The 17,461-nt window shown below is 44.2% G+C and overlaps 1 protein-coding gene across 3 annotated transcripts in view; it reads right to left on the bottom strand.

Annotated features, from left to right (window-relative positions):
• Positions 1–16,845, bottom strand: part of LOC132823480 (TBC1 domain family member 9B-like) — a 64,130-nt gene extending 47,285 nt beyond the window's left edge. For all 3 annotated transcript variants that reach the window (XM_060837392.1, XM_060837393.1, XM_060837394.1), the window contains exons 1-5: positions 16,649–16,845; positions 8,520–8,630; positions 6,713–6,831; positions 3,860–4,088; positions 2,321–2,579 (exon numbers count right to left, since the gene is read on the bottom strand). In XM_060837392.1, coding sequence (XP_060693375.1) covers positions 2,321–2,579; positions 3,860–4,088; positions 6,713–6,831; positions 8,520–8,630; positions 16,649–16,766 — 836 coding nt within the window. In that variant the 5' untranslated portion in view covers positions 16,767–16,845. The remainder of the gene's footprint in view (positions 1–2,320; positions 2,580–3,859; positions 4,089–6,712; positions 6,832–8,519; positions 8,631–16,648) is intronic.
• Positions 16,846–17,461: the final 616 nt, after the last annotated feature.

Raw genomic sequence — 17,461 nt, 5'->3', positions numbered from 1 at the left:
AGAATCAGAGAAAAGGAGAATTTTTTAAAAAACTTCTGAAGAGATGACTGAAAAATGAAAGACTAGGAAAATGACAAGTGGAAAAGTTGCCTATCAGTCTGTATTATAACCTAACACCCTGAACTCTACTTCTGTTTCAAAGCCCAAAACTCATCAAGTCTCATCAACTTACACCATTAAAGGAAAAATAAATTGCATTTGTACCTTTCACCACCTCATGATGTCTTTGAGAGATAATGACATACCTGCTGAAGTGTGGTCATTGTCATGTAGGAAGCTCAGTATCCAACTCGCACACGGTGAACTTTCAATGTGATAAATCAGCAGATGAAAATCTATTTATTTTAGCTAAAGGATGAATGATTGACCAGGCACTTTCCCCTGCTCCTCCTCAAAACAGCAGGATTTCTTTTTTTCACACCCACCTGAGGAAGCAGGCAGGTTAATGAATTCATTTGAAAGTCACCACTTCCAGTGCCTCCCCAGCGATGTTCTGGGATTGTCAGCGATGATCAATGCTATACAAATGATTGAGAGCTTGAACCCACAAAAAGTCACTTTTGAATTGTATGACTCCAACATTAAGAATCTGAACAATGGCTCTTTTAACCCCTCTCACTTTCTTCAGGTCAGAGGGATGGCCATGGGAGTGCACAATGGGCTCCAATTGTGCCTGTGTGGTACGTGGAACATTCCTTGTTCCAGTCCTATTCCAGCGTCCACCCACAACTCTTCCTATGGTATATTGATGATATCATCAGTGTTGCTTCCCTCTCTCATCTGGAATTGGAGAAGTTTATTAAATTCACTTGGAATTTTCACCCCACTCCCACCTTCATCTGGTCCATCTCAGACTCCTCCCTTCCTCGACACTGTTTCCATTTCTGGGGATAGACTGGCCACCAACATCCACTAAAAACCCACTGACTCCCAGTTACCTGGACTATACATCCTCAAAACTCTGGTTCTTGTAAAGATTCACCCAATTCCTCTGATCCTTTGCATCTGTTCTGATGATGGCGAAAGTGAGGACTGCAGATGCTGGAGATTAGAGCCGAGAGTGTGATATTGGAAAAACACAGCAGATCAGGCAGCAGAGTTGATGTTTCGGGCAAAAACCCTTCATCAGGAATGAGGCTTTGAACCAAGAGGGTGGTGAGATAAATGGGAGGGGAGTGGGGCTGGGGAATGGTAGCTGAGAGTGCATTAGATCGATGGAGGTGGGGGTAATGTTGATAGATTGGAAAGGAGGGTGGGGCAGACAGGTGGGAAAGAAGGTGGACAGGTAAGACAGGTCATGAGGTGGTGTCGAGGTGGAAGGTTGGATCTGGAATAAGGTGGTTACTGGTCGTCCAGTTCAGATCCAAATTGTGATGGTCTGAATATAATCGGAGTCTACGTGAGATCAGTCGATTCTGTAGGCAGGAACATGTGGCTGTGCTGTCCTGTTCAGTATTTTATCCCAGATCCAACCTTCCAGCTCAGCACTGCCCTCATGACCTGTCCATCTTCCTTCCCACCTATCTGCTCCACCCTTCTCTCTGACCTATTACCTTTACCCCCACCTTCATCTACATATTGCACTCTCAGCTTCCTTCCCCCAGCCCCAACCCCCTCCCATTTATTCACCAGCCCCTCGGCCCTCAGCTTCATTCCTGATGAAGGGCTCTTGCCCGAAATGTCGACTCTCCTGCTCTGCGGATGCTGCCTGACCTGCTGTGCTTTTCCAGCACCACACTCGCAACTCCAAGTGACAGAACATCTGAGGCTAAAGGTGCTCTTCCACTTCCTCAGGAAGGGTGAGGAGAGAAGGCATGAAATAGTGACAAAAAGAAATGGAGACAACCAAAAAATACTTTGAAGATGAGACCAAAGAGTCAGTGACCATATATTCAGATAACCATATGATTGAGACAGGTTTTGCATACAAACATTACTTTGAAAGACAGTGACATGTTATTTAGACAAAAGACCTTTTGTACACAGCCACAGAGGTGATGATCAGTTTAATTATTTGCGCCTGCAGGTTGAGGAGCTCTAAAACACTGAGGTAAAGTTCCCTTACTGCTCCAAAAAAGTTGAACGTTTTCCAACATTTCAGTTCCGACAGTAACCACCTCATGAAAGCGATCAGCTGAGCTAATGGAGATGTTAACCCAAGAACTGCAAACTCAGCTCAGATTAGACTGAAGTTGTTATTTCATCAGAGACGGACAGTGAGAAATATTATCACGTCCACCACGAGCACTCAGCTATGGGCTGGCTGTGGTCACCAAACCACATCAAAAGCAGCAAAGAATAAAGAGAACTATAAACAAACCGTTTAAGCATTGAGACATTTTTGAGCGACTTCTTGAGCTTGGGCAGACACTTGTCTTCGGAGAATCCCTCATTGTCTAGCAGTTGCCTCATAGCTATGTTGGCCAGTTGCTCCATTAGCTTGAAGGTCTCATTGATGTTGAGGAACATGGAGAGGTAATGTTCCCGGTCTCTAGTGCTCACCTTGATGCATTCAGGGAAGAGAAGGGTGGCATTCTTTTCCAGCTGGGTCACATCAACCCAGCGGATTACCAACTTCACTGGAACAAGAGGAGCAGATTCGTTAGTCAAAATAATTCCTTGTTACTCGATTAATATCTCAACCCTGATTAATATCTCAATCTTCACCACTGCACAACCTTGTAAAGCTGCATCCAAAAAGGACAAGCACAAAAAAGTGCTGGAGAAACTCAGCAGGGGGTCTGGCCGCATCTGTGGAGTGAGATACAAAGTTAACGTTATCTGAACTGCAAAAGTGAGCACTTGAGGATTCAAATTTTGGATCCTAGCTGTTGTTAGAAGCAACAAATGTATGTAGGTTTTTATTAACAACAAAATGGCTTTTCAATTTAAAATAACAACAAAATGGCTGCAAATTATGATTTGACTTTTTGAACCTGTACCACTGCTTTGTAGAATTAGCCAAAAAAGAAGATAAGGCAAACAATGAAGTTTTCATAAAATGAATACTGAAACATTAATTGGCCATTCGAACTAACCTTGAACTCCTAGCATAAGAAGATGATTTACGTAAAACAAGAACCCTTTCCCAGGAAATATCACTGGATTAGCCTGCTGTTAATCATGTCACCATATTACAGTTGATTGGACTTTTCTTGTAATTAAGGCTGTATTGCCTCTGAAAAGACATATAAAAATGCTTAATGTTCAATGTTAATTGTGCAATTTCGCCACGGAGCACAGAAGCTTTAACCTCTGTGTTGTTGGATAGAATTGTGCCAGTCTGCCTTACTTTATTGAACTGGTAACCTTACTTTGTACAGACCACATTCCGTTGATTCTTTTGTCCGATCTCAAAGCCGAGGGGTCCTGTTTGGGATCCAGATCTTCACACTCACTGGATGACTTTGGTAAATTCAACTCCTCCCCCAGTGCCTCTGTCATGATCATATCAAGTGGAAACTAGAGCTGTTCAGAGTAACTCCAGGTGTGGTCTCACCAAGGTGCTGGATTTACCACAATAAGTGCTAACCTCTGAAGAAGAGTCAAACTGAGCCTGAAACATTAACTCGGTTTATCTCTCCATAAATGCTGCCAGATCTGCAGTGTATAGGAGCAGTGTGGTTGTAGGGGCACTGTGAGAGTACAGGGGCACGATGGGTGTAGCGGCATTTTCTGTGTTTCAAGACTGTACCGTAGTGAACACTGACCTCACGAACGTTCAATATGAATTTAACTGAACTAGCCTGCTGTTCAATTCCATCCCTCTAGAATACAACGCCAGTGCTTTGCTTTGTGACCGTGTCATCGTGCACCTGGCACTCACCCGGACTGAAAGGACAATCATGGAATTTCTCACCTTCCTTTCCCAGCAGGAAGGAGTAGAAGCAAAGGTGATTGACACTGAGGTAAATCCATCCCTGACGGGGTACTCTGCCTTTCCAATAACTACATGAGTAGTAGTTCACCAACTTCTCCACCTCTGGCATTCCAAACAGCTTCCGCATTTTCAGCTCCGCCTCCTTGAACTTCCCGGAATCCTCGTCCTCCTTCGCCTCTTTGTTTTTGTTTTCCTCAGCGAGGATACCCTGCAATTAGTGGAGAAGATTATGGGAAGATCTAATCAAGGCAGCGCAGATGGTTCAAGGGGTGGACAGAGAGAAACTCTTCCCATCAGCGGTGGTGCTGGTGCTGGTGGTCTGGGAAAAACAGTAAAACAGAATGAGGGGGCATGACCTTACAATCAGGGCTAGAACAGTCAGGGTGAGGTTGTGGCTGAAAGCATTTCTTCCACAAAAGGAGAGTGAATATCTGCAACACCCTTACAAAACCAAACCGTTGATATTGGGACAGAAGTAGATGAAAGTATCAAAACGAAGATGACTATTTTAATACTGCAGAGATCGTTATGGAATCAAGATGGATAATTAATTCAGGATACAAGTTAGCCATGATTTCACACGTACAGCCCGATGGCCTTTCCTGCTCTTACAACAACGAACATTAATCTTGTTGCTCGCCAGTACAACAATGAGGAGTTCAGGCTTAAACTCCCTCACCGAAGAACCCAAGCTCAATTTCAACTCTGTTTGTGTGAAGACTGAGCAAAGCACACAACAAATACAGCTCCTAAAAAGCCTATATACAGTGGATGCTGGAAATCTGAAACAAACAGAATGCTGGAAAAACTCAGCAGGTCTGACAGCATTTGGGGAGAAGAGTCAAACCAGATTCAAAAATGGTTCTCTCCACAAATGTTGACAGACTTGCTGAGTTTCTCCAGCATTCTCTGTCTTTTTTAAATACCAGATCTGAGGCAATTATTCTCTCAGGGACCTACAGACATTCCTGTCCAGCCTGGGCACTTAAAGCATCCAAACATAAGGAGGCCATTCAGTCCTTATAGCTGCTTCTATAACTAAATCAGATCATGGCTGATCTGCACCTCATTCTCATTTACCAATGTTTGCCCCTTATCACTGAATATACTTAATCAATAAAAATCTGAACAATAATAAGAAAACACAGTCTGCATACAAACCATGCAGAATGCTATTTGGTTCATTACGTCTCTCTGCTGGCTCTCAGTGACCTGTCCAATTAGTCCACTTTTTGTTCAGCATTTCTTTTCCAGCATTTATTCAATTCTCTTTTCAAAGTTACAACTGAACCTACTTCCATCACCACATCAGCAACAAATTCCAGATCACAACCCCAGCTTGCTCCTGACAGAAACACAACCAGAAATTGCTAGAAATGCTCTTCAGGTCTGGCAGCACCTGTGGAGAGAAATCAGAGTTAACGTTTCGTGTCAGAACATAACGGAGGAAGGGTCACTCAACCCGAAACATTAAGTCTGATTTCTCCCCCACAGATGCTGCCAGACCTGCTGAGCTTTTCCAGCAATTTCTTTTTTTGTTTCTGATTTACAGCATCCACAGTTCTTACGGTTTCATTTTGCTCATGATAGGAACTTGCACCAGTCTCAGCAATTTAACTCTGCACTCAAATCGTTCCAATCTCTCCTGATCTCTGCAGAACCCTGCACACCTCCAATCCTGGACTCTTGCGCATTTTCGAGTTTTCATCACCCAAGCAGAGATGGCTTTGTTTACAGCAGCCTGGACCCCAAGATCTAGAATTTTCTCTGCGATCTATCATATTCTGCTTTCTGAAAGACACTCTCCAAAAATCTACCTCACTGGCCCGGCTTTTGGTCACCTCTCATAACATCACCGGAGGGGGGGGTCCAAACGTGTGGTGTGAGAAAAGCACAGCAGGTCAGGCAGCATCCAAGGAGCAGGACAGTTGACATTTCAGGCACAAGTCCTTCATAACTACAGCCACGTCTCCTTCCTGAGCACCTGCCTATACAACAAACCTATCCCACATGGACTCAAGACTACAGTCAGACCATCATAATCTGGGCCTGACCAGGAAATAAAGCTCTATCACCTGATGTGGCTCATCATCAAATTTGTTTGATGCGATTCCTGTGAGGTGCCTTTTTTTAATAAAGCAGTAAAAGTGCTGCATAAATCTAAGTTGTTGTTGTTGTTGAATTCATAATGTAACCAGAGGACATTCGATGACACCCCAGCTGCATTACTGAAATGATGCTTTTAGCAGCTGAGTGATAAGGGTAGAGTTTAGTATCAGCATGTAGTTGGATTCCCAAATACATTTTTCAAAAATTCTTTAATGGAGAGTGATCAGCATTTGTTGCTTATCCCTAATTACCCCTGAACTGAGGGGCTTCCCAAGCCATTTCATAGGGCAGGTAAGAGTTAACCACACTCCCATGTAGGCCACAACAATGGGAGACTTCCCTCCCTAAATGCCATTAATGCAACAGATACATTTTTGTGGCACCTGACAATAGTTTCATGGTCACCTCAATTGTGACTAGCCTTCAACTCCATACTTTTTCTGAAGAAATTGATAGAACCGCAGGAAGATTATAGTACAAAGAGAGACCATTCATGCCTTTACCAGCTGAGAAAAAAACTGAACTGAAATTAGATTCTGCATGGATCTGAACTCATGTGTCCAGATCATTAGCATGGGCCTCTGAAGCTCTAGGCCGATGACATTACCATTATGCCACCATCCCACCTTCACAAGAAAGTACATTTTTTTGCAAAGTGCAATTGGAAGGGGGCCAAACTGCTGGTCAGCGCCCAGAATTTACATCACTCATTTTGCCACTAACCTGAACTTTCCCCTTGACAAAGGTCGTCACATCCTCTTCATTCTCAAAGACCGATAGCGTCTGCAGGAGATTGAGCTCCAGCCATTCCCAGTGTCCTGTGATCTCCTTCCTGGAGGTACCTAAACCATTGGGCAACACACACAAGAAAACATACAAATCATCGCCCTGAATACAGAACCGAAACTAATACAAGATTATTTACAGGTCACATGAGATGATTTTACATTTATTTTAAAATGTCACAGAGTTGAGCTATAATGATCTGGATTGCTCTGCCTGAAGGGATGATGGAAATAGATTCAACATAAATTCTCTAAAGGGAACTGGATAAATACTTGTAGTGGGAAATTCTGTATGGCTATGGGGAAAGAGCGCAGAGGTGTGGGATTGATTCGACAGCTCTTTCAAACAGTTGGCATGCATATGGCAAACTGAATGGCCTCCTATGTCAGTGCTCCTCAAACCAACACTTTGATGTTGCAACAATTGACAATAGTTAGCTGGGATAGCTAACGGGCTCCAACCAAAGTTAACCGCTGCATAGCACCTTCAAATTCTAATAACAGTGGACATGGTCTAACTGGCCAATCCTCAAGGCCCAACTCATTCCCTGACAAACCCAAGTAAAAGGCAGGTGCCCTTCACTCAAAATCTCCACAGTGTGACAGCTTCAAACTCCATATTCCCAGCCTCACAGGACACCATCACCACAACTTAGTCCTTCAATACACTGGGGAGTGCTGTGTCCAGTTCTGGTCTCCCTGTTATAGGAAGCATATTACTAAGCTGGACAGGGTTCAGAGGCAGGACAGGCTGGGACTTTTTTCACTGGAGTTTAGGAGGTTTAGAGGTGACCTTATTTGATTAATTACAGTGTGGAAACAGGCCCTTCGGCCCAACAAGTCCACACCGACCCACCAAAGCGCAACCCACCCATTCCCCTACATTTACCCCTTTACCTAACACTACGGGCAATTTAGCATGGCCAATTCACCTGACCCACACATCTTTGGACTGTGGGAGGAAACCGGAGCAAACCCACGCAGACACGGGGAGAATGTGCAAACTCCACACAGTCAGTCGCCTGAGGCGGGAATTGAACCTGGGTCTCTGGCGCTGTGAGGCAGCAGTGCCATCGTGCCGCCCTGTTGAGATTTATAAAATCATGAGGGGTATAAATAAGATGAGTGACAGGTGTTTTTTTTCCCCAGGGTGGAGGATTTCAAGAGTGGGGGAAAGATTTTAAGTAGAGAGGAAAAGATTTTAAAAACGACACAGAGCAATTTTTTTTTAAACACAGATGGTGGTTGTGTGGAATTAACTTCCACAGGAATTGGTGGATGCAGATACAGTTACATTTAAAAAGCATTTGGATAAGTCCATGAATAGGAAAGGTTTGGAGGGATATGGGCCAAATGCAGATGTAGTTTAGTTTGGGATTATGGTTGGACCCAATGGTCTGTCTACAAGATGGAGGACTCTATCTCTCTCAATTCTGGGGGTCACAGCAACTGACAAGTACCAAGAAGGAATCAGCGTAAGAAAAACACTTGGGAAGCAATCGACCATGTAGTGCAATTCTATGACTGAGGAAGATTACACCAGGGTGGGTAGATGTGGGTGCCGGACAGACAAGGGGAATAAAGGAATAAACTGGAGTTGAGTACATAACCAGATCCAACCATGATCTTATTCAGAGGTAGGGCAGGATTGAGGGGCTGAATGGCCTCATGCTGCTTCTTTGTTCCCATACAGGGTCCTGTTTTTTGTTGTTTTCACAGGGTGCCCACTCATTCTTGTTGCTTACCACATGCAATGTTCCAGTACACCTGGGAGTCCTGAGTCTGATGGAGGATTCTATACGGAGCGACACGTGCACTCGAGTCCAAAACAACATCCAGGGTGCCCACCAGCAGCCCTGTCCAACAGAGAAAGCAGGGGTAAATAATCTAACAGAGTCAGCAACCACAACTCATATCAACAAGAGTCAGAGTGCTGGTTGTGGACCACAAAGCAATCATTTAACATAACCAGGAAAGAGTAATAACTGTTGGTCTTGCCAGCAAAACCCATAATTCATCAAAGGCTGCAGGTTCAAATCCCATCCAGAAACTGGAGCACACAATTTAAAAGGTGACACTTTGAGCACAATTCCATTTAACTTTCTCACCAGCTAGGTGGGCATCTGAGGCATGTGATTGGCAGGAACTTCCAGGACCAGACATCACTGCCACAGTTGGCATCCTGGCACCCATTACTATGTGCATGTGAGTGCATCACCACAACACAGCAAAAGTAATTGATTGTGTCCAACCTCCTGAAGAATCAGAATAGCAGTAATTGCAACTGAATATCTTAGCTGAAAATGTGTTGCTGGAAAAGCGCAGCAGGTCCAGCAACACTTTCTCCTCCTAACTGAATATCTTACTTTAGTTCCGTTAAAGAAGAACATCAAGGGTAGAGATCCAAAACTGCTGCATCACCTCTGAACACCTACACTTAGACTCCTAGACCAGGATGGACCCTGACATTCACGGGACCTTTTTTCTCTAGAATACAGTAAACCAAGGCAAGACTCAATAGAGGTCTTTAAGATTACCAAAGGGTTTGATAAATTAGATGTGGAGAAGAAGATTCCATTTGCAGATATAAACCAGAACTCTTTACATAGTGAGTGGTGAAAATATGGGGCTCACTCCTAAAGGAGTCCTTGTGAAGAACAGTGTAGGTACACACAAGGTAAATAGGCTGGAGAATTCGGCAAAGCTGCATAACGGCTATTAATAAAGCTGAGAACACTATATGCTTCACTTAGTGCTCTCCCGGTCTATCCTGCAATTTCAGTGACCTGTACACATTTACACCCAGGTCCCTCTGCTCCTGCATCCCCTTAGAAATGGACCCCTATTTTGTATTCTCTGTCAAAATTCTTCCTACAAAAAATGCGTCACCTCACACTTCTCTGCAATGAAACTCATCTGGTACCTAATCGGCAAATGGATTTCGATGCACTTTGCTCTGAAAAGGAGAGAACAGAATACTCACTCCACAGTCAACAGTCTGAGAGTCACCATTGATCAGAAATTTACTCAAACCAGCCATACAATTATGATGGCTACAAAAGCAGATCAGAGGCTAGGAATGTTCTCACAAGTATCCTGTCTCCCAACTCTGCAGTGCCTGTCTACCATCTACAAAGGCTCAAGTGTGTTGGAATACATTCTACAATCCATAACACTCAATACCACCCAAGACAAAGCAGTCTGCTGAATTGGCGCCACCTCCACCCAACTTTAACAGTCACTCCCTCCACAACTGACATACAGTGGCATCAGTGTGTAACATCCACAAGATACATTGCCATAATTTCCCAAAGTTATTTTAACTGCAACTCCCCAATTCATTACCGCTTGTATGCAAAAGCACAACAACAACAAATACACGAGATCACTGTCAGCACCTGCAAGCCCCCCTCAAAACCAAACACCAACCTAATTTGGAAGTGCATAAATATTCCACTGCTGTCACTGAGTCTAAATCCCAGAACACCCTCCCTAAGTCACTGTGGGTGTAACTACATCACAGGAACTGCAGCAGTTCAAGGAAATGGCTCACCATTACCCCTTCTCATGGGTACTTAGGGATAGAATCATAGAATTCCTACAGAGCGAAAACAAACCCTTTGGCCCAACAAGTCCACACCGACCCACCGAAGAGTAACCCACCTAGACCCATTCCCTTACTACTCTACATTTACGCCTGACTAATGCACCCGACCTACACATCCCTGAACATTATGGGCAATTTAGCACGGCCAATCTACCTAACCTGCACATCTTGGGATTGTGGGAGGAAACCGGAGCACCAAGAGGAAACCCACGCAGATGGGCAACTAATTTCAGCCCAGTCAACAACACTCATTAATGAATGTGATAAAAAACAATAGACTATAGCACCTAGAGCACAGAATGATAAATTATTGATGTCATGCAGTCTATATTCCTGACAATACCAGATGCACAGCCTTCACCCTAGAACACATTTTTGAGTAATCAATCTCAATAACTATGGTCTATTATAGAGGAGGGGTGGTTATGGAATCAATGTAGAATAAATAACATTGCATCCTTGCTGCTGGAAACCCAGGCAGAGGAAACGATGCACTGAATACCATAACAGAAAGGATCTCACTGTGAAGAACACTTTTCAGATTGCTGCAAGTATAAGAGGAGTGTTTCCTGTCTTCTTCAACTTTCCAGTATTTCCAAATATTGTGCTTTCTTTTTACTAATTTTCATCATTCGCACATTTCTCCATGGAACTAGTTCTCCTCCTCAGTCTTGCTGACTATCCCTTCCCGTGCTCCCACCCAATCCCCACACCTTCCCTCAAACCACCATCCTTGTTCATTACCCTTTCTCTCATGAACAATGTCAGCTTCTGGTGAGGAACTTCCAACATTCACAGGACGGGTTGGCGAATGGCTGATTCACTGCAGGGTGAGTCACTGGCTAATTTTCACAGGTTGTTTACAAACAAGTTCCAAATCCCCATCTGGCCACTCACTGGTTTGCCAGTGTTGTTTTCACAACTCCCTCCCTCTGAGAGGATTTGTTTCCACAGTACCGAACAGTATTTTGCCCCAGTGATCATCTTGATATCGAGTACATCGTGGCTATTCCACCAAGGGAGGCATCGCAATCAAACTTTCTTATCCCTCAGATGTGGGCATTGCTGGCTGGCCAGCATTTATTACTCAGCCCTAGTTGCCACTGGAAGTCCAAATTATTGATTATACAAGGCACTACTTGGGTCAGAGCTGAAAATGTGTTGCTGGTTAAAGTGCAGTGGTCAGGCAGCATCCAAGGAACAGGAAATTCGACGTTTCAGGCATAAGCCCTTCATCAGGAATCAGATCTGGAATACGGTGAGCAGTTTTGGCCACCTTACCTCACGAAAGATATACTGGCATTGGACAAAGTCAGAGAAGATTCACTAGGTTAATTTGTGGTACTGACAGGTCTTCTTATGAAGAGAGGTTCAGTAGACTGGTCCTGTACTCACCACAGTTTAGAAGAATGGGAGGAGTCCTTACTGAACCTTATTTCACTCTTAGAGGACATGACACTGTTGATGTGGGAGCTTATTACTCCTTGTGGAAAAGTCAAAGACTTAAGGGCTCAGTTTCAAAGTAAGGGATTGCCCATTTAAGAAAGAGATGAGGGGAATTTCCTCTGAGACAGTTTTGAGTCTGTGAGATTCTTTACTGCAGACAGCTACCAAGGCTGGATCAGAAGGTATATTTTTGCTTATTCCCTTGTGGGACGTAGGCATTGCTGGCTGGTCAGAAAATCTAGTTACCCTTGAGAAGGTGGTGGTGAGCTGCCTTCTTGAACCACTGCAGTCCATGCACTGTGGGTTAACCCACAATGCCCAGACCGGGGGAATTCCAGAATTTTGACCCAGCATTATTGCCAAGACAGGATGGTGAGCAGTTTGGAGGGGAACTTGCAGGTGGTATTGTTCCCAAGTATCTTCAGCCCTTGTCCTTCTAGAAAGAAACGGTCGTGGATTTGGAAGGTGCTGTCTAAGGTGAAATTGGTGAATTTCTACAGTGCATCTTGTAGATAGCAGACTGCTACCACAGACATAAGTGGTGGAGGGGCTGAACACTTGTTAATGTGGTGCCAATTAAGTGAGCTGCTTTGTACTGGATGATGTCAAGTTTCTGGTGAAGAGAGTATTCCATCAGACTTCTACCCAGTGCCTTGTAAATGGTGGACAGCCTATGGGAGTCAAGAGGTAGGTTACTTGCGGCAGTATTCCCAGCCTCTGACTTGCTCTTGTAGCCATTGTATTAATGTGGTGAATCCAGCTGAATTTCTGGTCATGTAACCCTATGATGTTAATAGCAGGTGATTGAGTAATGGTAAAGGCATTGAATGTCAAGGGGCAGTAGCTAGATTGTCTCTTACTGGTGATGGTCATAGCTTGGTTTTTGTGTTGCACAAATGTTACTTGCCGCTTGTCATCCAAGCCTGGATACTGTCCGGATCCTGTTGCATTTGAACATGGACATTGTTTCAGTATCTGAGGAGTTGTGAATGGAGCCAACCTCGTGGACTTGTCAGCGAACATCTCTAGTGATGGAGAAAAGATCACTGACAGAACAGCTGAAAATGGTTGGGCCTAGGACACTACCCTGAGGAACTCCTGCAGAGATGTCCTGGAGCTGAGAGACAGACAGAGGACTCTGATTTGAGATGTATGACAAAATAAAAGGATCACAAGAAAACCTCATTTTCAACAATGAGTAAGGGAATCAAAGGTTACTGGAAAATGCAGGAAAATGGAGTTGAGGATTATTAGATCAGACAGAATCTCACTCAATGGGAGAGCAGAGTTGATGGGGTGAAAGACTTACTTTAGTTCCTACATTTTTAAAAACATATTTCCCTGTCCATCTGCATGCACAGGACTGCAGAGACACCCGTGCACTTTCTCCTCCCAGGAGAATGAATACATAAACCAGAAATGGGGAAGACATAAGAGATAACTTTCACAATGATCTGATTTCTACATAAATAAAGAAATACAATGTGGACTTACTGGAAGGAAGTCATTCAGACTTTCAACACTTCTCCAGTGACCCATGATCTGAAAATCCACTACTGGAACATATCGTGACAGTCAGAGCATTCATTCCACTTTTATGAAAACTGCAGATTTTTTCAAACACCAAAAGAAGGAAGAACTTTCATTTCTATAGCACCTTTCACAGCTTTGGGCAGCCACAATGCAGCCAATGAATCATATTTGAAATGTTGTCACTGAAAATTTAGAGTAAAAAGTGAAGTCTGCAGATGCTGGAGATCAGAGCTGAAAATGTGTTGCTGGTTAAAGCACAGCAGGTCAGGCAGCATCCAAGGAACAGGAAATTCGACGTTTCGGGCCAGAGTCCTGATGAAGGGCTCTGGCCCGAAACGTCGAATTTCCTGTTCCTTGGATGCTGCCTGACCTGCTGTGCTTTAACCAGCAACGCACTGAAAATTTAGAAGCTAATTTTCATGCAGCAAGGTCCCACAACAAGAAAAAAAATAAAAAGAGATAAGTTATCAGATCATCGAAATAGGAGTGTGGCAGCATGTGTACAAAAGCAGTTGAGTGACAGGAATCGTTTATTAGACTGAACTCAAACTGGAGGGTGCCCAGGAGCCAATATTAAGAGCATCTCATGATATACTAAGTAAGCTGGACCTGGATGAACAGAACTCAAAAATTTCAAAATTTTCAGTGAACATAAAAGTTGTAATTATTGTGAACAGTGAGGAGGAGATTGGTAAGGCTCCAAGAGGGACTAGACAGGCAGACAAAATTGAATGCGGGGAGTTGAAAGATCCTAATTCCTGTAATAGCAGGACCAATGTATGAAGACAGAGCAGATCAGTTAGGGCAATAGTCGCTGGAGTGTAGAGAAATGAGGAGTGAATCACAGAAACCTACAAAATTCACACATCACTAGCCAGTATACATGTGGGAAGGATGTTCCCAATGACTGGGGAGCCCAGACCACACAGTAATAGTCTAAGGTTATAGGGTAGGCCATTTAGGCCTCAGATAGGAGAAATTTCTTCACCAGGAGTCTGTGGAATTCTCTGCCACAGAAAGCAGTTGAGGCCAAAGCATTGAATGTTTTCAAAGAGAGGTTAGGTATAGTTCTTAGAGTTAAATGGATCAAATGGTATGGGGAGAAAGTAGGGACAGGGGACTGATTTGAACTGAATGACTGAGTGGGCTCAAAGGGTCAAATGGCCAATTTCTGCTCCTATTATCTGTCTTTGAGAAGAATGAGAAATAGCACTATATAATAAAAGGTATTAATCTAAATCCATCACTGTGGGGTGGCACAGTGGCTAGCACTGCTGCCACACAGCGACAGGGACCCAGGTTCGATTCTAGCCTCAGGCCACTGTCTGTATGGCGTTTGCACATTCTTCACGTGTCTGCGTGGGTTTCCTCCAGGTGCTCCGGTTTCTTTCCACAGTCCAAAGATGTACAGGTGAATTGCCCATGCTAAAATTGCCCATAGTGTTAGGTGCATTAGTAGGGGAATGGGTCTGGATGGGTTACTCTTTGAGTTTCCAAGGATGAGAGGCTTCAGTTACTCATACAGAGATGAGAGAATCCGAGGCTGTTCTCCTGAGACAAGAATGAGAGGTGATTCAATGGAGATTGTCAAGATCATACAGGGTCAGGGCAAAGTAAATAAACAGAAACTGTCCCCTTTGGATGAAGATTGGCAGACACTGATTTAAGATGAATGGGAAAATAAAAGAATCACAAGAAAAACTCACTTTCACCCAAACAGTGGGTATAATCTGAAAGACAATGCCTGTAAAAGTACTGCTGCCAGATTCAAATGTGACCTTCAAAAGATAATTGGATAATTATCTGAAGAGGAAAGGGTGACAGAGAAAAGGGAAGTCAGGTTAGCCGAGTCTCTCTGGCGGAGCGCGGACTTGAAAAAGAGCACATGACAAAATTGGAATTGCTGGAAAAGCTCAGCAGGTCTGAGGTCCTTCCTCAGTTAAAGTCACTTGAACTGAAACATTAAGTCGGATTTCTCTCTACAGATGCTGTCAGACCCTTAGAGTTTTTCCAGTCATTTCTATTTTTGTCTCTCATTTACAGCATCTGCATTCTTTCAGTTTTTAACAAACTGTGTGATCTCCTTTTTTAAAAAAAATTAACTTATTTTTCTAATCAACCTGTTTAGAGATGTTATTACACACTTCAGGAGCAAGTCTGACCTGACCCTTGGCCTCTAAGTCCAAGAGTGAGTACACTACCACTGTACCATCAAAGGGCCTAAAATATTCCTGGCTGTGGTGGGATGACTGTTCCATGGGAACACCTTTGGCCTCATTAGAAAGTGGCCACAGGATCTTTTACATCCACCGTGCTCAGTTCAACATTTTATCTGAAAGACAGCACTTCAAACCATGCAGCACTCCCTCATTACAAGCCCTCTTGAAAGCAAAGCTCGTTCAGTATTCCTCCCCGACAGTGCAGCATATACCCAGTACTAGTTTTGAGGGTGTGTGTGTGTATGTGGTGGTGGGGAAGAGGAGGACAACCACCGAAGGAGCGTCACTCCGAAAGCTAGTGCATCCAATTAAACCTGTTGGAATAACCTGATTTTTTTTTCACTTAGTACTGGTATGTCAGCCTGGATTGGAGCTCAAGTCAAGTAAACAGCACTACACAGGGATCTAAAACTGGCCTGTGCCAAGGCATCATGTGCAGGTCCTCAAAAAAAAGGGAGCTTTGTTCTCCCACTGGTGGGTAAGTTGTAAATCGTTGATTAAACCGCTACATGAATCAGAAGGGTCCAGGCTAGAAGTTGGAAGTAGGGTGGGGGTGTGGGAGGAGATGAAATCAATGTTCAAACTCCAAACCCCTCTCACACATACAGTGGGGTTGGGGAACATGATGAGGGGAGGACCCGGTGGACAGGGGCACTGGTCCAGACCATAGTGAAGGTGGCTGCGACGTGACAGCAATTCATGGATAAATGTTGACCAAATGAAGAAATAAATGAAACCTTTTACAGCAAGAAATGTTTTTGATGTAAAACTAACAGACAGGGGGCTGCAATGCAAACTCACCCCCTAAATGTAGGGGGCGGAAGAGTGTTTGAATTTACAAGGACTTGACAATTGTTTCCAAACTACTATAATACTTGAGAAACACCTCAAACTCTGAAGGTAAGGTTACAAAAAGAAACATTAAAAAGAATACATTGTATCAGAATTGAGCCAGCGCCCGCCTCCCGTCGCCGCTCCCATTGGCCGGCCCCGCGACACCCGGGACTGTGATTGGCCGGCGGGTGCTGTCAATCGAGGCGGAGTGTTACCGCGCGGATACATTGCTCACCGGTCAGTCCTCCGCCACGGCCGTGACCCTTCCGCCGCTGCAGCACGAAGAAAGGGTTTGCCCGCTCTGTCACCCAGAGCGCGTTGGCCAGCAGCACCTCCTCGGGGCTCAGCCACATACTGCCCGAAGCTGGGCTGGGGAGAGGGCACCGCAAAGCCGGATGGCACCCCACCGCCCGTCTCCCAGTCCCCGGCCGCAGCGAGTTAAGGCGGGGACTCCACACTGCGCATGACACAGCGAACCCAGCCCTCTTCCACAATTCATTCATCACCCAAGCAGCAGATATCTTCATGTTGATAGATTTGTTTTTAACATGAAGACTTTTGGCCTGTTTCTGTGGCCTACGTAAGGAAATCAGGCGTTCTGGGGACAAAGCAGTGGAGTGGAGTTGAGGCTTACCAACTCAGGCATGAATGACGGAAGGGACTGGATGGGGTGGTTGAAGAAGGTAATAGGGCAGTGAAAATATATTGTCTAAAAGAATTTATGGCAAAACGTTTGATATAGTATCACTGCCTTTTCCAGAAGACTAAATCACACAGAATCTTTGGCAAATTGGATACAATATTGACCTAGTCTTAGGAGACAGAGGGGAAGTGTAGAGGGACATTTTTGCGATTGGAGATCTGTGCCCAGTGGTATTTAATAAGGATCAGTGCTGAGACCTTTTGTTGTTTATAATATACATATAAATGGCTTGGATGGTGTGATTAGTAAGTTTGCAAGTGACCTGAAAATTGGTAGAGTTGTGGATACTGGGGAAGGTTATGAAAGGATGCAAAAGAGTATAGATCGGTTGGGTGGAGAAATGAC

This window comes from Hemiscyllium ocellatum, chromosome 16 (assembly GCF_020745735.1).
Source record: "Hemiscyllium ocellatum isolate sHemOce1 chromosome 16, sHemOce1.pat.X.cur, whole genome shotgun sequence".
Lineage (NCBI taxonomy): Eukaryota > Metazoa > Chordata > Chondrichthyes > Orectolobiformes > Hemiscylliidae > Hemiscyllium > Hemiscyllium ocellatum.
This window is presented reverse-complemented; position numbering and strand designations above follow the sequence as displayed.